Genomic DNA, 24575 nt, shown 5'->3' on the forward strand with positions numbered 1-24575 from the left:
GCCCTTCTGCTTGGCCCTTCCTTATGTGCTAGGATTGGGTCCCAGGGATATGTGTCACCACCCCAACCTTCCACCTGGCTGGGATCAGGCTCTAGCTAGGTGGAGGTGGCATGGGGCCTGATTTAGCCTGTAGACTAGCCCTGTGCCATTCATCTGGCCCATGGGGCCAAAACTATGAGCACCATTGGTGTAGGCTAATATCCAGCCCTTCAGTGATAGTATGAGAACTTACGTTACCTTATGTTTGAGAGGTTTCTAACTGGCCTTCAGCAAAACTGCCTTGAAAAGTGTACCTTGTACAGTATCCTGCAAGTGGTGTCTTGTGGTGTGTTATAGTATCAGAGTAGTTTAAAATCATACATTTTTAATCATATTTTAAACAAGCGAGAAACCTTGATTTAAAACATATTTTACTCTTATTGGGCATACCTACACTAAATGCTTCAAGCACAGTAGACTAATTCTATTGTGTATTAGCATACAGAGCAAAACCTGTGCTAATGAGCAGTAGAATTAGTCTACTGTGCACTAGCATCACCTAAAACATGTGCACCTGTGCATTTAGTTGTTTAGTACTTGTTATTACAGGTACTAAACGCGTATTAATGCACAGTGGTTACTGCACATGTAGACGTGTCCACTGTGCACATAATTTAGTTACCTTTTTGAGGATGATATTATCCCAATCTGTAAGAATTATTCCTGCCCCCATCCAGGAGAACAAGATAAATATGCATATATTTAGTCTTTAATGTTTTTTTTTTTCTCAATTGGGTTAGGAAATAGCAAGTCATTATCTTATGAAGGAAAGGATTATTTTTACTTGTAACTTGTGTTGAGATGGAAATTGAATTTTTAATATTAAAGTAATTACACACTTATTAAAACTACCTCAAAATGCACTGGACACAAGAAAACCCTTGTCAAAACATGTTTTACATTTTAAAACTAACGGTGGTAAACAGGAACCATTAGCTGCAGCTAGTGAACTGAACTGGTTATTTCCTGTCACCAAGTCCTTTACTGTTTTGAAGTAGCTTTAATCCTCACATCTAGTTTTTATTTATATACAGAAAGGGAAAACAACTTTCCTGCTTTAACTTTGAGAAAAGCAGTCACAGAATTTATATTTGTTAAACAAACTGAAAAGAAAATGTTCTATACACACATACCTGCAGAAGGAACTACTGCCATAAAAAGAAAAAATAAAACGCAACACTAGTTAAGCACCTCAGCAAACTTTACTTAGTCAGCAACTTCAAGGATCTGACATCCTTTAAGGTTTAGGTGCCAAATGTACTGTTTGAGGCTATGACAACCAATATTAAAAGGCCAAAGAGGTTTATTTTAAAAAAAAAGTTTAAGTCTGATTTTAAAATCAGCACTTTCACCAGCCTACCTACTCCCAAAGGAAAATTTTGGAATCCTTAAATGCAAAGCCATGCCACCTGTGAAGTGTCAAATTAAACATTTGCATCAGGTGTGGGCATAAAACCTGGGTAGCTCAGAGCCTCAAGCACACTTGAGAATCACCTTGATTTTCCCCCTTTATTTTGCTGTGCTTCAGAAGTTGTTTTTGTAGCATAAAGCAATATGCTATCCAACAGAAGGACTGTTATGGTTCAGTCCATGTACTCTTTCCAATATCTGTTCTGTGAGTAGGGACTTACATTACTTATTTTGTAAACGGCTGCTGTGTTGATGCAGGAAATTCACTACTAACACAAGATTTAACTAAAGAATATTTATTTCATATTCTACTAAGACTCTTTCTCGAGGATGTAACCAATAATGTTGGAAACGCCAGAGAAGGGCACATACAGTCAATGTGTGAAGCAGGTATCAACAGCCCTAGAGGTTTAAACAAAGTAGAATCATTAGCTAACCAGAGAGTAACTAAGTGAAATCTCTGCTAAAGGTGTCATACTTCTTTCTTCATTTACACTGAGAAAAGGTCTCAAACTGAAGAAAACCCTTGAATCTCTAACGATGTATTCAGTCTTGGCTAGAGTTTTAACAAGATGGCAACAGGATGACTATAATACAAAACTCCCATTACTACGCTGTACACACCTGTTGTCCAACCCCCCCACCCCAAACCCTGCAACAAAGGCACCCCATTATTTGCTGGCTTGTTGGGCCTGCCTGCGGAGGAGGACGTAGATCTTCTCCTTTATCCAGTCTTTATTGTAAGGTTGATATGTTTGAGTGTCAGCACGGTACCTAGGGAGAAGAAAAAAAGTGAATCCAATATCAGTTTGACCTTCTATATTATAATTCATCAGAGGAGAATCATTGGCCTTAATGAGTCTGCAAGACTGTCTATAAAATCAGGCATTATTTTTACTGAGGTAACCAAAGCCAGATTATGGTATTCTGGCACTGGGAGCAGAGTATATCCCTTAACAAGCAAGGCAACACTAGGTCAAGGCACTCAGCCCATTAGCAAGAATCTAGAATAGAAGCCAAATGTTCCAAAAGCTTAAGTCCCATTCTCTTTTACATTTAAAATGAAATTACTGTCTCCCTACCCACAGTAATGGAAAGTGAACAAACAAAGCATTTAGAAAAGGTCTGAATGCTCAAAAAAATTAAGTGTAATCAGGTTTTTAACTTAAAAAAATCATAATGTCTTAACATACTTTAAAAATTAGTACTTGGCCCACAAAGACTTACTCTTGTTTGAAGTTAAGTGAGTATTTTTAATTTAAGCTTACAGATATATTTTATTCTGTGCTTTTTTTTTTTTAAAGTATTTTTACAAAGAGTTCTTCCATCCACTTCTGAAATGTATGGTATTTGTTTTCCTCGACTTTCCTTAACGAGGAATCAAAGCCAAAATAGGGAAGCAGCTTCAGTAAGGATAGACAGCAAATAAGTCTGAATTCAAGTTCCAAAAATAAGTACTCAACAAAAAATAAAATGGACTACAAACTAAGACCCCCCACTCCCATGTCTCCCTCCCCTGCCCAAATTCATGCTTTCTTTATTAATCTGAGCTTAAAAATATTTCTCTAGGCTCACTTACTGTATAAAGTAACCAAGAAATTGTTATTTGCCAGAAGGCTCTCGACAGAAACACAGCCAAATATTTAGACACTGCCTCTAGTTCTCTTGCCATTTTTATTTCTAGCAAAAGCAAGTCAGTAAGATGATATACCAAGTTAGCCAGCTGTGAACAGTCCTAAAATTTGTCCTCTTTATAAAAAGCTTTAATCCTTAAAGTTGAAACACATAGTGCCCGCTATAGACACCCCAAAAGAATGAAGAGAATATCTCTGTATGTTCATTCCAACCGATATGACAAAAGCCAGTGATATCCTTAGCACTAAATCTTAAATAACACTAACTGAGCTTAAAAAAGTAAGCTAACTCAAAATCCAAAGCATTTTAGGGGTTTTTTCAGAACAAGCAGAAGACAATCAATCTGCTTAAAAAAAAAGAAGCTTATTTAAAACCTAGCAAGTGTTTCAGTATTATCTATGTAATTAAAATAAAGATGATACATTTCAAGATAGGGCTGGGCTTTTATCAATTCTCAGAGTACAAAGAATTTATCTCTGGGAGTTAGTAATTAAGCTATGATGCAAAACCAGATATAAGGCAGCCTAGGGAGCTGCACAGCTATAAAACATGGACAGCACGTTACACACTTTGTGTGCCATCTGGTGGGGAAACTACAAGCTATAACAGAACTTAGCTCAGAAATACACATTGGCTATATGGGGTCTAAGCTCCTGATTAAAAAACACTACACTGTAAAGGAGAACAGCGACTTCCGCTTAAAATGTGATATTATCCACAATCTGTCAGAGGGGAAAATAAAACATGGCATGGCTTGTTAACTTTGCTTCAGCCCAACGCTGATGTATGTCTGGGGTTAAGTAGGAGGGCGGGAGAGAGAGACAGACAGCACTCCTGAGGACATGATAAATTTATAGAAACTATAATACCAAGTTATACCTTCATGAGTACTTCAGAATTCCATGTATTACTCAGTTTAAAGAGATAAGGAAACCAAAGTAGATAGATGCTGTTTGTTTCCTGTTTGATATGTCTTCTGATATTAGTAGGCAGCCCTAGTCAGTCCTCACTCTATGAAAAAGTCAGTCACTTTTTATAACAGTTTTTGTGTTGCTAGACCAGTTTGTACAGAAAAGCTGCAGATTTCAAAACACATCACACACTGTAGTTTCCTGTGGATAGTATAGCAGGAGTCCACTACTTTGACAGTTGTTGCACATAACTTCTAGTGTTTATTTGAAAAAATGTGCTGACAACCATCTCTGCTGATGCAACAAAAAAAGTTACAAGTTTCATTTAGCTGTATATTTAGACAAGACAAAACCATTACCTGTATATTTATGTCAAGACCATTAGGACTTGTTAAGTGATAGGAATTAACAATGTTCTCATATAGACCAGTAAAGGAAACTAGTTTCTTTTAACCCCATATTCAGGACCAGGAAGCCCTTACATAGTATACAGTATCACTTTTGGCTCCCTCATCCTTAACACATGAAAATCCTAGAGATGATAGGTGAGATTTTCAAAAACACCCAACCAATTTAGGGCAACTTCCAATGAAAAACTTCAGTATCTTAAACCCTAGCCTAATCTGTAATGCTTCATCTTGATCAAAGAAACAGCTCTAACAAGCTCAACTTAAAAACAAACAAACAAAAAAAAAATCAGGTGCAACCTGCAGGTTCCCTGTGTTGCCAATAATATTCCTCAGTTCAGTAAAATATACCAGTGCTGTGGATTCCTGAAAATCAAATTATGCTGAATAAACTTTTTAAATACTTCAGAACTCTAGCACAGACACAGCTTTCTTGCAATTTTTCATTTAAGTAGCTCATGAATTGATCCTAACTAGTTTAAGTGAATCTGCAAATAATATTTAACCATTTGAGTGTAAGGACTTTTGACACTAAGTTGCATGCGTTTACTCTTTTCAAACAAATGCTTTGTTCCAATGTAATCCATCCTAGAAACTTAGTTTTAGGCTGCCCTGCTAGCAGTCACTGAAAGGCTCAACAGAATGACATCAATGACTTTACATGGAAGCTTTACACATTTTTGACCAACATCAGACAGCACTAACAGAAGATGCAATCAAAAACAACAGGAAAAAAAATATTGGAAACGTACATTTTGTAAACAAACTTGCAATTAATTTCTTGTTACTTTTCAGTCTCCTGCTTTTCCAACACTGGGAGAAAAACAATATCACTACTGCCAAAGCAAAATAGGTGTTTGAAGAACTACCTTCCATGTAAAAAGGACTGTACTTACACAAGACAGCTGAGGTCTGCCAGATCATCAATGAAGTCAAACAATTGGCTGATGTCATATGTAATAGATGGGCTGTTGGGATTCATTCTCTTCAGATGCTCTTCATACATTTTACAGACCCCTAAAGAGATGTGAAAATCCTCAGCATCACTGATAGAGATATTAATAGATCTTTAGCTTTCCACAAAAATCTTTCATGTATTGAAGTTACAAGCAGTAATGAAGTAGAGGGGCAGACTTGGAACAAAAATGTGCAGCTGCAATAGAATGAGATGTCACTGTTTATTCAGCGGCAGTGTGCTTCAGTATTAGCGCTTGTTCTATCTATGTGCACAATACACGGGTATAAGAAATGAGTCATCTCATTTTTACATATTATTTAGGTATCGCACCTCAAGGAAGCACTGGTGAATAGTTGAGAACTAACTTATGATCTAGACTGAAAAGCCTAATTCTGTAAAACTATAAAGTAGCTCTGTAAATTCTAATCACTAACTAGTTTTTAAAAAAAGCCAAAAAGCAAAAAAAATAAACTTGGCTCTAAAGCAGCAATTAGTTGACAAAGCCCAGGCAGAGTTGTACACATGTTAAAGTATCAGGCACTATATGCTGTCACATGGAGCTATTGATTTCTGAGGAGAGAAGTCACACTTTGCCAAATGTAAAGAGATCAGATACAAAAAAAGAGCTGAAAATGTGGTGATCCCACCTTGTAAAACAATGAACTATTAATTTCAAAGTAATTTTAGAGTGCCTTTAAGCAACAAAGAAAACTTGGAAAAAAGAGCTTTACTGTTTCTCTTTTGGGGTAAAGAATTGCCGTATCAGGAAAGACTTATGAACATTTTTATTATATAAAAAGCCCTTTATTAGCCAGCATATGAATGTATATGATGCGACACTCGCTGAAAAGTTAACTTAGTTGGCTACAGCTTAGGAGATTGTAAATAATAGCCAGGGATCCTGGTTTTCCCCAATTAAAAAAAAAATAAAAATTACAAGTTCTCTGATAAAACCTACCAAATCCTTAATTAAAGTTAAAGACTCCCTACAACAACTCCCCAGCAATACTAGTGCCCCTCACCCCCTGCCCTGCCAGAGGGGGCCCCCAGCTGCCAAGGCTACGGAGCCAGAGACCCAGGTCTGCACCCTCCTGCCTGTCAGAAGGCAGCTGCTGCAGGAGTAGGACAAAGCCGGCTGCCCTCTGCTGCAGGCTTGGACAGGGCTGGCTCCCGGGGGCAGTGCACACTCCCAGGGGGTAGGGGAGACCTGCACCCACCAGAACTGTGTGGAAAGAGGCAGAGGCAAGGTGGGTTCATGCTGCGAGCTTGTGTTCCCTGCCCTGCTGCCTTCTTTTGGGACCTCTGCAGCACAGTGTACACGACCTGGCGCAGCAGGGCACAGTGGGAAAAGCTGCTTGCCCCTGTGGCACTTTGCGCTGCCCTAGAGACACTTCCCTTACACGTGCGGGTAGCAGTATGGGGTTGTGCTCCTCATTGTTGCCCCCGTGTGCAGGGGCAAGGGGTAGACTGGGGCCAGAGCTGGAGCAGCGGGGAGAGGGGTGGAAGAAAGGGGGCCAGACTGAGAGTGGTGGGAAGGGGGGACATGGGCAATTTGCTAATGTGAACACCGCCCCCCAGTTGAACACAATGTTTTATCAATGTATTTACAAATGTAAAGCAATTTGGAAGCCTACCAGTGCCTCAATCATTATAATAAAATAAATTCTAAATACCTATATATTTCGGCATTTGATTTTGGTTTTGTTACCTTAAAAAAAATCAGAACTTCTCCTGACCTCTTTGCTCCCCAGGACGTGGGTCTACCTGCAGCTGTCCCCCCTTACTGATTTGTGGATCTGAGCAGCCCTGCTATGCCAGTGCCTCTCACTCCCAAGGCATAGTCCTGTACCTGCCAGTGACATTCACTCCCAAACCACAGACCCTGACTCCCAGGCCCCAGTCCCGAAGTATGTGGAGCAGGGAGGTGCCTGACCATAGGCGATGATGCATCAGGGGAGGAAGGGGTCCACAGAGGGACATGTGACCCTCCCTTCTCCCCCTCCCCCCCCCCCGACTTTTGTGCCCAGCGGGCACAGAGCTGCAGCCTAGGCAGACTGGCACAGGTAGGACTTGGCATGGGAGTGCAGTGGGGTGGCAAGACTTGTTGCCATCACTGCCAGGAGCAATGGACTGGGAGGGGAGATGAACAGGACAGACATACTGCCTTCATTCCTTTCACTGCCAGCTGCTCACACTGCCAGGGCCCAGCCACCACTGCTCCCCTCAGGCCCCCTGTACTGCCCCACCCCCCATGCTGCCCCTCTCCCCACTCCCTCAGGTACAGCCACAGCCTGAGTGGAACAGCAGCTGGGCCATGACAGTAATGTAGAGCCGTGGCCAGGCACACAAGCAGCTGTTAGCAGGAGGTGAGGGCAGCAGAGTATGCGCACCACCGCCCCAACCCCCCCAGTTACTTCTTGCACTGCTGATGGTGTAGCTGGCACGTTGATCCTGGCAGTGGCAGCAGCAGCAAGTCTTGCCATCCTGCTCTCCCCTCCCCATGCTGAGTCCCGCCTGGTGGGCTGCAGAATTGGTTCCTGCACATACTGTTCCAGCCAGACTACAGCCCTGTGTCCACTGTGGGTGCACAAATCCGGGGGGGGAGTCGTGTGCCCCTTTCCCATACTCCATCCCCCCAAAGATTTACCAGTGGGGAGCTGTGGGAGCTGCTCCCCACCATGCTGCCTGGCTGCCACATGCATGTGTGTGCATGTGGATGGCACTCCCTGATTGCCTTCCTCCTGCCCAGCCCTCCCCGCCAGCCAGCTGGAACTCTGCAGTCTGCAAGTGGAAACCCACAGTTTCCTGTGTTTTACTCTTTTAAAGGATAAAATCCGTGTTTTTCTACAGCAACATGGATCCCTGGTGATCAGGATGTTCAGCACTTCTCAAAGGCCAGCAATACATTCACATCAATTCATATCCATTTATAAGAAATAATATTTCCTTCCCCTTATCACAGCTGCAAACTTTTGCGGTATGAGTGTGTAAGTTGAACTAAGTTATTTCTGGATCATTCGTTACATAAACAAGGGAGCTGCAGCTGGGCCTTATTTAGCTCCCGAGATAAAGGGCAAAAATATCTACATTATGGTTTTCAGCAGTATTTACTTTGCAGGGCTAACAGAAGTAAGTAGTTCTTTACAAAATTAGGCCCTGACCCTGCATTGAAATGTTGTTCTACCCTGGCATGGCACTCCATTGCACGACTTGGGAATGTAATGAAATCAAAATAGGACCCTGACTAAACAGAAGCAGCAAATGTAATTTGGAGCTGTTCTGAAATAAATGTTGCTTGAACTGAATGTGATCCTTGTAATGAACTTTCCATCCTTGTAATGTTATTTCTATATGTTTTTTACATTAAAAATGCATTTTTTGCTCATTCTTTCAGTTAGTGAGTTTAGAAAACACATGGAAACAACTTTCCTTAACAAGAAAGGAGATCAACTAAAGCATCTTTATTGTAGAAGTAACGACACCTACCTTCCATGCACTCATTCACCGATTCATAATCAGCATATGTTCTGCCTTCTGGCCTCTTGGTAGGCTGAACAAGTAGAATTGTGTGAGACTACACAAAAACAAGAAAACATTGACTCAGAATTTTCAAAAATCAATAAATACTTGAGCAAATCACAAAAAAGACTGAAGTTTCAGCTGACCATTCACACATAACAGAAGAAAACCAAAAAATCCTATTTCTGTGTTTCTTGTTATTACTACTACAAGTGTTATTATTCAAAGAATAATTATGGCTTGGGCTTAAAACAGCCTTGCATTTCTTTCTGAAAAATGCTAGGAAGCCATTACAATACTGAAAACACATGTCACATTGTAGCAAAGAATTAGAAATTGGAAAGCAAAAAGATCTGCCAAGTGGCACCTGTATTTCATGTACCTCCTGCTAACCAGCAACTAGCTGCCTGGCTGGGGTCTTATGACCCCTGCCACCCCCAGTGCTCCTTCCTGCCCATGGCAGGAGGTCGGACTAGATGATCTGTCTAGGTCCCTTCCGACTCATTGATTCTATGATTCTATTTCCAATCTCAGTTGCATTAATTGACAAATTTATAGTCCATCATATGCATTGCTCCCAGAAAGCAATTTTGTTTTCCTTGCACACTTAAAAAACCCAGTGTGTTCAAGAAACAGTAAGCAAGGATCACACTTCTTTGTAAATATGAGAGAACTAAAGAAAATTAAAGCATATAAAAACCATGCCATCTGCATTTTATTCAGTTCACTTATTTCCAATAGAAATGTTAGCAAGTAGGGATTTTATTTTAATAGACAAGAGGTTAGAAAAAATGGAGGGAAATCAAACTTCAGTTTACCAATATTACCCAGGTCACAAAGTGAAAATTTAACACGTAAAACACGAGAGATTATTTACAATCCTTATAATCTGAATTATACATGACTGCAAAGCTCCACAACTGTGTTCTACACTGTTATTTAAGACAATTGTTCATAAATTAACTAAAAAATGGATGACTTTAGTACTAGAAATTAAGTACTCCAAACACAAGCTTACAGGAATACTGCTTAATGAAAATGTCTACCTAGACAAAGAGGATTGCTGGCATAGAGAACTGTGCTGTGTATGATGGATTAAGTTACAAAAAATAGTTTTTGTAAAAATTCCCAGAGAAACTGCATACCTTTAACCAACTGTATGTAACATATGTGCTGTGTGTAGTTTGCATTATTTCTATACTATTTATTTTCTCTACAAAGATAACAAGACTACTTCAAAAAAGTTAAAATATACCATGATGTGGCTTTATGTGACTGATTACAGATAGCTAAAAGTTACAGATGGCTGAAAGTTTGCAAGTGCACAGGAAATAACACTTCCAATGGTGATAATTGAATTCAACACTAAAGAAGCCAGGTGAGTAGACAGCAATACTGCACACAAAATTACTGCTAACAAATATAAAGTAATGAACAGTGGAAAGATGTGAACTTCTAATACACATTATTGCAAAAAGGAAAGAGACACAACCTCCTTTTGGACAGCTCAATCAAAACCTTATCTCAGTATCTGGGAGCAGTCAAAAAAAAAAAAAAGTGTTACTAGATTTTATTAAAAAAAGGAGGTGGGGATTGGAAAAGTGTTGTACCATCATTTTATAGCAATTAGTAATATTCCATACCTGGAACAGTACTTTCAGTTCTGCATATCCTAACTCAAAAAAGAGCATAGAGGGGATTTTGAGGGAAAAAAAACCCCTTACCTCTCTAAAGGACTTCATCTCCCTGCTCTCTGCTCCCATTTATACAACAAACATTTGTCTTAACCCCTAATCCTACAGCATCACAAAGGGAACTCATTATACCAGAAAACCTTTTCAGTCACTGCTGTGTAGGTTACACTCTCGTTTTTAACTGTAGCATTCCTTACTCCTGGATATAACTATGCTGAAGGGCATTATGTTCAAACACTCTAGATTACTCTGTATGAGTACAATGTCCCCCTTAATATCATTCTGCCAATCTTCGTTTTTAATTTTTGTTTTTAAGCAGTGATTATTTACATCTACAATTATGAATGTGTTAAATGCTGTGGCCTATTACCAAGCCTTACAGAACCCCAATTAGAGTGGGAGTGTCTCTATTATGATTCTCAAACAGTTAACTGGATTTTTGAATACATGTAATTTGCATTTTGATAACAGATGCTGCTATTTTTACATGAGATTACTATGCAGTACTAAGTATATAAGAACTAATTATTTTTGTCAAACAAACATGTAATATTAAACAATGAAGTTGAATCTGATAAGACCTATTTTCCCTAAAGCCATGCTGAGTGACATTAGTTAACAAAGATTAAAGACTAGTTGTTTAATTTTATCCTGCATTCATCATTTTATTCATCACTGGTGTCAGATTATGATGCCATATAATGACCTGGGTTATCCCACTTGCCCATTTTAAATAAATACTACTTTAAGTCTTTTTCTCATCTGTCATTTCCCCACTATTCCAAGCTTAAGTGACATCTGTAGGCCAGAGATGTCCTTGGCCAACTCTTTTAGTACCTCAGGGGGTGTCCAGATGAGCACACACATGTGGTTTGTAGTGCCTCAAACAGGTCTGAGTGCATGTGCAACTCTGCCATGCTGCAAATTTGATACTGGGAACTCTCAGTATTAAAACAAACAAACAAAAAACACTGCAAAAAAAAGTGGCACAACTGGAAGCTGGGTCCTCCAGGGAGATGCTCTGGCTACCAGCCAATGTCTCAACTGCTTTAGGTGTCCCCTGGCTCCTCTCCAGCACACCAGGAGCTGGGAGGAGTGAGGAAAACAGCCATTTCCCTGAAGCGGGGCATTCTGCCCCACACCAAACCCCATGAGCTGGGGTGTGCATAGCCACTAAAAGCAGTGGCGCAAATACGTGCTATTTTTGCTGCAGCAAACTCACACATGAAGATGTGCCCCCTGGGTGCAAGTTATTTTAACCTTTTTAAATGCTTACTCTAAAAGATGTTATCTAACCCATCATTCCATGTTGTATTAGCAGCACTGTCACTTGTATGTCAAAGGAAGGGATTCTTCCATTCAGAACTGGCAAGGCCTCACTTGGTGTACCGGGTCCAGCTTTAGGTCCCATGCTCCAAGAAAGATACGGACAGATTGGACAAAGTCCAGAAGTGGCAAAAATGATTTGTGGCTTGGGAAGCAAGACTTATGAGACCGGAAGAACTGGGGACATTTAGTCTGAAGAAGAGAAGATTGAGGGGGATTTGATAACAGCCTTTGACTACCTGAAGGATGATTAAAGGGAAGATGGAGAAACTATTATCTGCGGCTGTAGGGGTCAGGACTAGGAACAATGGCCCTGAACTGCATGCAGTGAAGGAAATTTAGGTTGGAAAAAAGGAGAACTTTCTGACTATCAGAGTGGTCAAGCATCAAAACAGGTACTGAGAGTTGTGAAGTCTCCATCCCTGGAAATTCTTGAATGTTGGACAGAGACTTGTAAGGGATGATTTAGTCAGGGAAGATCCTGTCTTGAACACAGGGGCTGGACTAGATGACCTCATGAGTCTCTTCCAGCCTTATTTTCCCATGCACAATCTCCTCAGTTACTAACTGGAAAGTATTTTTTCACACTACTGAAATATTTATATTCTTTCATAAATGTATACCATCCTGCTTTTTGTAAAATACAGAACAGAAATATTTACCAAAAACTTCTCTCCTGCACCATTAACAATTTACTGCCTACATGAAGCATTCAGTCTATACTATTGCTAGATATTCCTATTTTGTTCCTAAAATATTTAGCCTCTCTCTGTCATTCTGGTGTACCAGCCAGAGATCATCTGTCCAATTTTGCTCCCCCACCACATCTATCTTCCCACATCCATTTTCTGTATTGCTATTTCTTCTTTTGCATTTGTTGTATGTTGGGATTTAAGTTTCTAATTTCTGCTTTCAAATCGCCACTGAGGTAAGGTGGGTTTTGAGCTTCTTGATAATGGAACTAGTGGCTTTTAGTAATTTAATAAACTCTTTCTAAAGAACTCCCAATTTTCACACACTTGATTTGTTCCAATTCATTTCAATCAATTTCTCCCAACTTTGGGAAACGAGGATTTCTCCAACACAAAAAGGAAAAAAACCCATTAAATTGAGATGCAGAATTCACTGCTATAAGATAAGAGCTAAAACTTTAGAATAAGACAAAAAAGGACAAACCTTTCTAGAAATATGAAAATCTCTATCCCCAGTTAGAGAAGATGGTATATCCACACCACCACACATCAGAACATAAACTGACATGGGATGGGAAGTCCTGCCCAAAACTGGGATTCTTGTACCTTTGACAACTGCAGAATGGGTACGTCTACATGAGATACTTTACCGAGCAGCAGACTAATCTGCTGTGCAATAAAGTATCACCATCTATGGGTGCATGGCAATTAGGGCATAGCAGACTAATTGACTGCAGTACCCAATAGTCCAGTCAGATACAAGTGGTATCCAGCAGCACAGTAAATTAGCGCGCTTATATGCACACGCAGACAGTGATTTTGGGATTAGTTTACTCTGGCTTAAACTGAGCCACAGTAAATACAGTTACATCAATTGCATGTAGAAGCACCCACTGGCTACACAATTGTTCTGAACTACTGTGACAGTTCCTACATTTAAAGGAAGTTGACAAACATTTATTTGGGCATGCATCTGCAAAAGCACCTGAGACAGTGCAGACAGCTGGGTCAGTCAGGCTCCATATCCTGGCAGAACAGTTTCTACTAGCTGCAACCCACCTACACTACTGCCACCAGTGAACAAGCAGGGGTTACCTAGCAGACCTTTTAGTGGATTTTTGAGTTCCTACTATTACACTGAAGAAGCAGGGGCTTCCTGCAGGAGGCTCCAAAGCTTCGGGGAGCAGGATGCCTCTTACAGAAAAGCTTCACCAATTTTTTTTTTTTTTAAAAGCCAAGTGCTGCTCCAAAGGGGCGCTCGGGGCCCGGGCCAGGCCGGCAGCAGCAGTCGCGCTCCCGAGTGTCAGGCGGGCCAGGCCCAGGGAAAGGGCCTGGGGAGGGAAATACAGCAACAGCGCCAGGCCGGAACGAGCAGAGGGACGTGGCCAGCTTGCGGCAGCAACTGAGACTCGAGCGGGGCCGGGCCTGACCCCCAGGGGCGGCCGCGGCTGCTGGGACCCGCCTTTCTGTCCGGGAGAAACTCTCCCGGCCGCAAGTGAGCCGCGAGGCCCGATTTCGCCCCTCCCCCCCACGTGCGCCCTTCCCCCACGCGGGAAACGGCGCGCGCACCCCGGCACTGTCCCCCCTCTCCAATCGCCCCACGCCCCCTTCCCCGGCCACTCCGCCTCCGGCTTCGCGCCCCGCGTCCGAAGCCCCGGCAGCGCCCCCACTTCGGCCCCTTCCCCCTCACCATGGCGACTCGCTCTCCACAGCCCCCGGCGCGAACCAGCAGCTCCCAACCGTCCCCCACAATCCCCCGCGCCAACCGGAAACGCTTCAGCAACCGCCAAACGGCTTCCCTCCCACCCCCTTCTCATTGCAGCTCGCTTTCACCATAGAGACAGCACCTCTCACAGAGCAAAAGCGCCGCCCAGACACCTCGCGAGAATTAGAGGGTGGCCGCCGCTGCGTATGCCGGGAAGGCTTCCGGGGTGGAGACTCGGGCTGCCATATTCGCTAAGGGCAGTGCTTCCCTCCCTCGCGCCTCGTGAGGTCCGCCATCTTGGTGGCGGGTGACCCGGAAGCGGATCCGGTGGAGGGGGCAAGCTTCAGGCTAGAAGCTGCCACTTGGCCTCGGCGGGGCCAAGATGGAGCCCGGAGCTTGAGGGCCGAGGTCGGGCCCCGCGGGCAGGGGCGGGGTCCGAGAGCGGCCCCGGCGCGGCCGGCAGCGCTGGAAGCGCCGCGGGGGAACCTGAGCGCGGGGCCCGCCGCCATGGACGACTTCGTGTCCATCAGCCTGCTGTCGCTGGCCATGCTGGTAGGCTGCTACGTGGCCGGCATCATCCCCCTAGCCGTCAACTTCTCGGAGGTGAGGGCGTCCCGCGTGTCCCGGCGCCATCGCCTCGGCGGGGGCTGCCGGCGGCCCCTGCACCTGCGGGCTTTGGGCTGAGTTGGCAGTGCCTGGTTTAATCCTTGGCTGAGGCGGGGGCACCAGGACTGTACCCGGCTCTGCCCCCCGCGCCTCAGAAAAAAGGCTGTCGAAGAAGTGGTGGAGAAGGGCGGCGAAGATAATTAGCGGTGTGGAGGGGCACCCATCTGAGGAGAGGCTGAAGAGGTATCAGTGAGGGGCTGGGTCAGTGTTATGTCAGGTCTTGAGAAATAAACTTTAAATACCTGGTTTTCCTTGCTGAAACTGATAACAATGAAGCAAGTGGGTGTTAAGTAATTTTGCAGAGGAGAACGCTGACTTCCCTTGGGTACCTTAAAAGGTAACTGATGTCTATTTATTTTTGTCACTTCTCAGTCAGGCTTGGGGGTGCTGTTTTGGTTAATGTAATTAAGCACAAGAAAGTGGCATATTTACAAATGGGGAGATCACAAGGGTTAAGAGTTAAACTTATGGCTCTTATCGTGAGAGAAAGTAGCACCCCTCGAATTGAGCTTGTTTTACTAATCTGTAATGTCAACTCAGTTTTATAACGTAGTGGAGTCTTTTTGTTTTACATTTTTTAAAATGAGAACACTTAACTTTTTAACCCCCTTTACACCCTCATTTGTTACTCAGTTATTTATTATATGTAGTTAGTGATATGTTAATATGGTAAACTAAATGGTCTGAATTTCCTGATTCACTTCTATGTTTGAACACTTACTGGAAGTTACAGCTTGATTCTTTTTTTTTCCTTGAACGATGCCAATCACCCATGCTTCCTGTTACTTAAAGCATAAGCTCAAGTTTTTTGGAAATACTACTTTTATATATTGTGCCCCATACTGGCAATATGTAGCCCTAGGTGTTAGAGCTTTAATACAGCTGACTAAGGCTTTCTGAATATATGCACCGTTATGAACTGGAATGATGTTTTTGGACTTCAGATTTTTAAGAAATGGATTGCAGTAATGTTTTTAGTCACCCTTGGTGTATTAAAAAGCCAGCAGAAATGGAGCTGCTTTGTAAGAGTTTAAACTAGAAAGTAAAAGCCTTGTTGCTTATAACTTGCATCAGAAGAAGGGTGCTATTGATTAATTTCTTATAGTAAGGAATTTTACTCCCAGAATACATTATTTATGCTTTATTTCATGCTAATGTACCTTTCAAATTAGACTTCAGTACTCTTAAAAGGAAGGAACTGTTAGGACAGATTTCAGGCAGTGAAAAATAAGCCTATAAAACTAAGCCTACTTACCCCAAGGGTTTATTTTGTTACTGTACCTAGTAGAGTTGCTCCACTTGTTTTCAGTTGCATGTTTCTCTCGGATTCAGATATGTATAAAAACAAGTGGAGCAACTCCATTAAGTACACTACATTTCATCTTGGGTCTCAACTGCAGTGCTCTGTTATCTTAGTCTCTTTCCAAGACTTGAATCTTGTAAACAAGTTCAAACCACTACAACGTGATTTATCATATTCTGTTTGTTTTTTTTGGTTGTTTTTTTTTTTTGGCCCTCATTCGTCAAATACACGTTAATCCAGAAGGACTGGTCACCTGCTTAAAGTTAAGCATATGAATGAGTCTTTGCATCATTAGTGCTTCTATTTGGATGCCATCATTGTTTTTAAGTAACAAACTGTTATCACTGATGAACTAATGATCTTTGGCGGCACTTACTAAATTGTTACCTTGTTTTTCTTCAGGGGAAAATGGGTATACGTTTTCTTGTGAGGTTTTTTTAAAATACTGTTATTTTTTTTAAACATTTCGGAGGAATGTAAGTCTTTTGGGGGCTTGTTTTGTTTTTGGTTACTGCTAAGCTTTTGATTGATTTTAAGCATATTTGTTTTTAGTTTAGAGTAGGGAACTTTGGTCAAGTCAGTTTTAAGTTGCATATTTATTGTCTTTCATGTCAAATCCTGGAGAAAATTGTCAAGGGATCCATCAATGCCAAACTAACAGATAGCAAGCTGCTGAATGCCAGCCAACGTGGCTTTGTGACGGGTAGGTCTTGCCTCACCAACCTCATCTCCTTCTATGACCTGGTAAAATGCACCCTGGACAAAGGAGATGACATGAACGTCCTGTATCTGGATTTCAAGAATTCCTTAACCTAGTTTCCCATGATGTCCTCACGATTAAGCTGGGGAACTGTGGCCTTGATCATCATACAGTCCTATGGCTAGGCAGCTGGCTACAGGGTTGGACCAAAAGGGTGCGTCCACACAAGTGTGCACGTGCCTTTTGCCCTGCCTCAAACCCCTTTGAGGTAGGGCAACAGACACGTGCAGGAACAAAAAAATGTTCCCCCGTGATGCAAATTTGCAGCTCAGGGAGAAAATTAGACCCCTGGATGGGGTCTAAAAAAATATCAACGTTTAAAAAAGTGGAGCAGGGCACAGTCCCTGAGGCAACTAGAGCCTGGGTCCTCCATGGAGACACTCTGGCAGCTAGAGTGTCTCTGTAGTTAGTCTTCGCCCTGGTGCTGAAACACATGGCTGGCCAGGCCACATGTTTTGGCACCAGGCTCCGGTGCCAGTGAGTAAGGTCTCCAGTGCTTGTGAGTAAGGGTCTGACAAATTCCCCTCAAAGATGGTGCAAGCACCTACTCTGGACTTCTTCAAAAAAACAGGTGGATTTATTTCTTGCTGGGGTCACTTGATCCCAGCTGACTTCCTGTTTATGCAGGGGAGGGCTGTACCCAATGATCTCATGAGGTCCCCTCCAGCCCTTAATGTCTGTGAAAATGTATGAAATCTATGAAATTGGATGGAACCTCTTTCCTAAAATAGCAATATTTTACTTATTAGTATGCATACTTAATTGCTTTTAGACGTTAAGGTAAGGCAAACCGCATTTTCAAGAGCTATGATTTATCAGATTGGCTTTCTGAAATAACCTTTAAAGAATACTGACCCTATACCCTTTAATATTAAACAAATGCTGTAAGATGCATTTGGAAAATTGAGAGAGCTTTTGTATCTTGTGAGCCACCTAGACATTGGAAATTAAATCTGTCATTAATTTGTCTGTTTTTTGTTTTTGGTGCGGTGGGCTGGATGAGTGCTGCAAGGCCCCTCACTACCACCCCTAAGGCCCCCACCAGATTGGGGCCCCATGCTGTCTCTGCTCGGGCCGGTGCTACAGGATCTGGTCCTTAGCCACCTGTAGCCAGCCCCTGTGTGGCTGGATTAGGCCACAGCCCACTTCCACGTGCTGATCCAGTGTTGTCTGGCTCATGTGGGTCTCCACGGGTCTGGAAATTTGGCAGCAGAGGGGAGGCAATTGCTGCCAGTGCTTCTCACCACCACACTTTTGGACCTGTGGACTAGATGACATGGCTTCATGTGCCAGGGATTGAGTACCCCTGAACTAGACTACGTCCTGAACGTGGGTTGTGATCACTTTTGACACGTACTGTGGGGGAGACTGTGGGCTTTATGATTCTCTTGTTTTCTCTAACTTCTGGACTGTTGTATTTCACAAAACTTTAACCGCAATATAATTCAAGGACTTCTGCCTATAAATGATCTTCAGATGGCTCCCATTTGTATAGTAACTAAGGTTAATTAAACTTCATCCAGTTTTCAGAATTTTCAGCCATGCTGGTTTTATTTTAATTGTGTTAAATTCTTACATTAAATTGTTTATGTGTAGTGTACCAGTTTAACTGAAGGTTTGTGTTTTAAGAATTGATTTCAGCTGAAATGGCACTAAAGGCTGTGTGGATAATCTTAGTTTGCTTATATTGATTAGAAAAGTGTGAAACATTTAAAAAAAAAAAAAGCCTCCTTTCAAATTAAAGGTCTGTGTGGGAGTTGTGGTGGTTTAGCCAAAGTACAATTTGTATAGTGAAAGTAATGTAATCATTTTGATGTTGTCATATCTGTGTAGCTGTGATAATTGTTAATTTCTAAAAGTTTGCTTGTTCTGTAGTATTTTTCTTAGTTTTCAACTCTAAACCTTTGTAAATGACTGGTAACATTGTCATAAACTAGCATTGGCTTTGTCATATGTCAGATGATGATGATCAGTACTTTCTCACTTTATTTAGGGAAAGTAAAACATTGTAGTGCCTTTCTCTCTAATTATAAAGTCAAATCCCTTTTTTATGCTTCATTAATATTTTTATTTAACACTGTTAGTTGACTTTTTAGCCATTAGAAGAATTGAAAGCAATTGTGGTATTCTGGATTTATGCAACTTTGGATCACTTCTTTTATTGAGCTTGACATATTATATGCTGGCACATCTGGGAGTTTTTTTTATTATCTTTAACTAATGGAGTTCCCTAGTTCAGGCTTTCATTTAAATAAATTCTTTTCATGATTTACATAAGTCTAGTTTTGAACTTACCTTGGAGATTGGATCTCTTCTATAGCATATAATATTAATTGCAAAACAGAAATGTCAGTGCTTGCTCCAATTTTAACCCTTCATTGGGGAGGTTACTTAATGTTTTGTTAATACTTTTCAAATCAAAAGTTTTAGCTTTGGCAATATATTAGATAAATTATGGCCAACTGAAGGAACCTCTGAGTATATTCATTTGTAAAAGGTATTGACCCCTTATCTTCCAGGGCTTGGTAGTCCACACTTTGAACTCCAGCGGAAGGAAATACTGACAAAGTGCACAATGCCAGGGTTCTAAGGAGATCGGGCATTTACATGTTTGGACAAGCTGGAACCTTATTCCCTGCCAAAGCCATGGTCATCAGTGGGATATTGGTGCCTACTGCCATGTTGGTGGACCCAGCGTATTGTTTCCTGCTGTGCACAAAGAACAGGAGGGCTTTGTTGAGCTTTCTGTCCTGGCCTAACAGCTGCAGAATATCAGTGAAGTACATATCTGGAAGTCTGAAGCAAGGCTGTGTGGACATGCACATCTTCAACTGTCTTTTCTACCATGTAGTCCCAGGGTGACCAATTACTTGGGCCTGTGGGCTGCATAGGTAGTTCTGGGGAGCTGCTGCAAGCTGGTCACCCTCCCCCCACCTTCCTTGCAACAGCTTGGAATCTGTACCAGGGTGGATAAAAATCAACAATTAAAAAAATATAATTATTTATTATTAAGTCAGATTTTCATTTAATTGCATCTCTTATTTTTTTGTTAAGGTGCTTTTTAAAAAAAAACCCTATATAAAGATAGTAAATGCTCAAAGGTTCATCATGAAATAGGAATTATAACTTCTAATTATATACTATGTGAGACTATATATTCATGTAACCTCTTTAAAAAAATGTTTTATGAATAGGTCACAACAGGCCATGGGCTATATTAGGGGTCCAGTCTTACGGGGTTCCCAGAGGTTCCTCTGTAGATTAGTAAAGATTAAAGAAAACCACTCTGTCCAGTGGGACTCAGTGCTCTGTCTAGAACAGGGGTTCCCAACATTTATGTGCCCAAGGGCACATTTGAATTTAAAAGAAAAAGCACCAGGTGCCAATATGAGTGTTTAAAGTTTAGACTTTAGATCAATCTGATCATCTCATCTATTAGGTAAAATTGCATTAGAGCCACAGCTTCAAAATGCTGCTTCCCTTTACTTTGTATTCTTTCAAAGTTTTATCGATACTGCCTGTGGGCACCACGCTGGGAAACTGCTGGTCCTCTTAAGCATCTCTGTGATGCTTAGTTCTGGTTCTTAAACTGTGGATTTTTGTCTCTAGAGATAACATCCTTGTTAACAGCCGTATATGGGATGAGAGAGAAGACCTGATTACCTACCCATAAACCCTATAGTGTGTCTGCAAGTTTGTGTACAGAATCAAGCCCTTACCTCTCTCTAAAATTGCAAAGTTTCAAGAAGTTAAATGAATGAAGGATTGTTGGGGGTTGAGTAGATCTGGGCAAGGAGGAGTAATCTGGAGATAAATGCAAATACAAATAAAAAACATTTTGAGCAGAACATTCCAGAAGTCTTGAGGAATAAGTTTCTGAGTTTATCCTCTCCATTGATTTGAGAACTAGTGAGGGAATAGTATGGTAGAAGGAGACACCTATCATGGCAACAGGTTTGCCAGACTGTAATAAGGAAAAGAAATCTAGAAGGTGAAGAAAACCCCAAACTAATAACTATGGCTGCAGTGCTCGTTTGATGTCTTCCTAATACACCGTGGCAAAAGTATCCCCCAAATATCCATGATTAATCTAGTGAATTGAAGATCGTTTTCCTCCAAATGATTTCACAAGTATCTGCTTCAATTAACTTTGGTAAATACAATAAATGAATTGCAATTCATTTTTCTGATGTAGCTACAAAATTGATCTGAAAAAATATCAAAATAAATTCAATGCTTGAAAATGTATAGAGCAGCAGTGGTCTCCAACCTTTTTAAGTAGGAGATCACCTTTTGGCATGTAAAAGCAACCCAAGATCTACTGTATGCCACCACCTTCCCCTCCAGAAGGTAAGTCTGTGGGGTCGGGAAAGGGGGGTGGCAGATTGAGACAGAGGGAGAAAAAATTATTTGGGGCATGCCTGCCTCCCCAGCAGCAGGTAAGTCCCACCTGGGCAGGGACCCACTGAACTTACCCCAGCTCCTGCCTGTGCAGTACTGTCCCTCACTTCAGGGCCCTCAATCCAGCCCCCGCCCCTTCCCTTCCCCACGGCACTTCCTGCTGGCCTGGGGCATATGCATGCACGCAGGCACTCAGCCCCTCCATGCTCCCCCACCTCAGCCTCGGATTGACTCCAAGAGGCTCCATGATCCACTGGTGGATTGAGATCCACTGGTTGGTGACCACTGGTATAGAGTATATCTTCTAGAAATGAAACTTATATCTATCTCTGAGTTGTGAATAATATGTATTAAGGTTATATTAAACAAGAATGCACTTTTTGTAGAAAACAATAATTAAATCAAGGCTTCCTGACCAGTAATTTAAATCTATTTGATTTTTAAATCGAATCTACCCTGCAGTTCCTCACTGCCAAAAGCACATCGCCCCCACCCTGACCTGGGTCTACCCCGTGCCCACTCTGGATTTGCCCTGGCTGGAATAAACCCATGTGCACAGCCCCAACCCCAGCCCACCCTGTGCCTGCTGTGGAACGCGTGCCTGTGCTGAGCAGTGATGGCAGCCAGGCAGAAATTGCTGCTCAGTGCAGGTGAAAAGCAGCCCTACCCCATCATTGCTTTTGAGGCCTTCTTGCTGCAGCTGCCCGGAGCCTGTACCTGGGCTGCCCTATGGCTCCTCTCTGCCATCATCACCGCCGCCTCCAGGCTGCCACAGCAGTGGCAGTCCAGAGGAGCTGCGCTGTAGTCTGTGGGTAAGGTGCCTGCTGAAAACATAGGTAGATAGGGACTTCTGGTTTTCTTCATACTTAAAAAAAACAAGAAGTAACTTGGCCATCTGGTGTGTACTTCTCTAGCCTATATAAGCACAAGTTTTTACTGATTTCCTTGTTCTCCTTCCTCGTGCCTTCTGGGGCGGGCAGAAGCCGGCTTTTTTTTTTTTTTTTAATGTTGTATCCCAACTTGAAATTCATTTGAAGTAGTGGGGGCAAACTTCCATGTTTAATTGTGGTCTGTAGGCAGGACTACGTACTTCCCATAATTCAGAACAGAAAAATTCATGCATGTCAAAATTCAAGAGAAGAATATCACCTTTAGTAATAAGGTTTTTCAATTCCATGCTGTATTATTGCATTCATTGCCTTTTGAGGAAATATGCTGTCTTTTTAGGCTCCCTGTTATCCCTGTCCTTTGCATCTCTTCCTTCATCCATTTCTCTCTCCTTTGTTTTCCCCTCTACATTTCCTTTCCTATAGCAATTCCTAGTTCTTCTCTTTGTGGCCTTTATTTCCATCTTATTATTCCACCTACTATAATGATAGTCAGTGAAATAATCAATTTCATAGCCAGAAGGACTTGAAATGTACTTTTTTTTAATATGAAAGCTGAGTTTTGGCACAGTGTGGATTTGTTCTGCAGTCTACAGAAATACACTGGTGGACAGATCAGGCCTTCAAAACTGTTTGATGCTCAGTATGTAATAAATGAAACCCTTATAGACTCTGTTTTTCAACCACGGTACAAAAATTGCAAAATTACTAAAGCATTTTCCCATTTCTTATAATCTAGGCAGAAGTCGGGGTAGAATTGCACCTTTTAGACTAACTAAATCAGATACATAACAAGCTTTTGTAAGCAGCAGCTTACTTCATCTAGGCTCATTGAAGTGGTATAACCCATAGTCAGCAAAAAATGTACTTTTTATTAATGCAACTTTGACTTACTGATTTTAACATTGTAGAGTAGGGTTTTTGTTTTCTTAAAACAAAATTTGATTTTATTTTACTTTTTCATTTCACTCTGCACAAACAGTAGCCTAACTGAGGGTAGACAAAAAGGGGCACAAACCCCAGATGCTGGAATAACTAAGACAGGGAGCTTGAGGCTCCAGCCACACACAACTAAGTGGGGTCAGCAATCCCTTTATCACCCCCCCCCCTTACCCTCTGCACTTGCTGTGAGGGGAGGTGTCAAGGGCCAGTGCCAGCAGCCAAGTTATGCTTCCTAGCCCTGAAGCCACCCATGAATTAAGGGATTTAGATCCTCACTCACCATATAAAACCGCAGCAGTTGGAAGGCCAAGGGAGGAAAAACCTAGCTGTTGGCAGTGACACCTCCCCCAGAGCAGGACGCTGCTCTGCTCTATATGGCCAAAGCCTTGAACCCCTGCGTTCTGGCACCCTGAAGTACAGATCCTATTGGGTAAGAGTCTGCTGCCCAGGGTGCAAATTCTGCCAGTTATGTCTCTGTGCACAAGAATAAACAATTACTATTTGTAGAGGATATGTCAAAAGATATCTGAGGCTTTTAAAGCTTTTCAGCCCATGAACTTGTGAAAATTGGGCTGCTGGTTGTCATGCTTAAAAATTCTTCGGTGCTGTTCATCAGTGGGTGGCAGGTGATGCGCAAGAAGTAAATTAGCAGTGAAATAATTATCACAAGCAAGTAAAACAGTCTTCTGCTTCACATGACTTGGGTGCCTATAATTATTAGAGGATGATATCTGTAATTTTCATTGGTTACTCAGCATTGTCCATATTTGGTGCTGACAATACATGTTTCTGTTCTCATAGCTTATTAACTTTACATTCCTGAAAGTTTTGCAGTTCAGGTTCTGGAATGAAAATATGTGCTCAGCTATAACAAGGAATCTTTTTTTGAGGCATGCTTAAAATTAAACAAAATATAGTAATTTTAATTTGTTAGTTGCTTCCCATTCCCATTTTTCTGTTGCTTGATTGCCCTCGCTATTAGGAGAGAGTATTCTAAATGTTGTTTAGTACTAGTAAGCCACTATATGTCTGCAGTTCAAGGTAGTATCTCCTGAAACATCAGTATATAGAGCATACCTGCATGAACTGTGTTTACTCCAATAGGCTGTAAGTGCTATGTGCTCAATAATGCTTTCACAGTGTATCTAGGAAAAGTCCAGAGTCTGTGGATGACAGAATTCATTAAATGGTTGTGTAAGAGTCAACCCTAAAAATACTGCAAGGGAAACTTCTATTGCACACACCTGACCTTGTTCTTTGGGATCAGGAATACTCACTTCTGGTGGTGTGAGTCTTTATTAACAAAATCTTGAGCAGACT

General features: G+C 41.8%; 2 protein-coding genes across 3 annotated transcripts in view; one reads left to right on the forward strand and one right to left on the reverse strand.

Annotated features, from left to right (window-relative positions):
* Positions 1-1729: 1729 nt before the first annotated feature.
* On the reverse strand, positions 1730-14403 carry ERH (ERH mRNA splicing and mitosis factor). The gene is made up of 4 exons (XM_090033226.1): positions 14282-14403; positions 8847-8934; positions 5299-5419; positions 1730-2223 (listed from the first exon to the last, which is right to left on the reverse strand). Exons 1-4 carry the CDS (start codon positions 14282-14284, stop codon positions 2121-2123), a joined length of 315 nt encoding a protein of 104 aa, XP_089889352.1. The 5' UTR covers positions 14285-14403; the 3' UTR covers positions 1730-2120.
* A 36-nt stretch (positions 14404-14439) lies between these two features.
* Positions 14440-24575, forward strand: part of SLC39A9 (solute carrier family 39 member 9) — a 41318-nt gene continuing 31182 nt past the window's right edge. For both annotated transcript variants that reach the window (XM_090033224.1, XM_090033225.1), the window contains exon 1: positions 14440-14899. In XM_090033224.1, coding sequence (XP_089889350.1) covers positions 14804-14899 — 96 coding nt within the window. In that variant the 5' untranslated portion in view covers positions 14440-14803. The remainder of the gene's footprint in view (positions 14900-24575) is intronic.

Source organism: Crocodylus siamensis, chromosome 2, assembly GCF_052110815.1.
Source record: "Crocodylus siamensis isolate JL-2025a chromosome 2, ASM5211081v1, whole genome shotgun sequence".
Classification (NCBI taxonomy): Eukaryota; Metazoa; Chordata; order Crocodylia; family Crocodylidae; genus Crocodylus; species Crocodylus siamensis.

What these genes read in the sequence shown, in the direction of transcription:
- ERH (XM_090033226.1), bottom strand. An exon ending in GGTGAATGAGTGCATGGAAG is followed by an intron (nt 5,420 to 8,846) that starts GTAGGTGTCGTT and finishes ACATCTCTTTAG; the next exon opens with GGGTCTGTAAAATGTATGAA. An exon ending in GCAGACCTCAGCTGTCTTGT is followed by an intron (nt 2,224 to 5,298) that starts GTAAGTACAGTC and finishes TCTTCTCCCTAG; the next exon opens with GTACCGTGCTGACACTCAAA.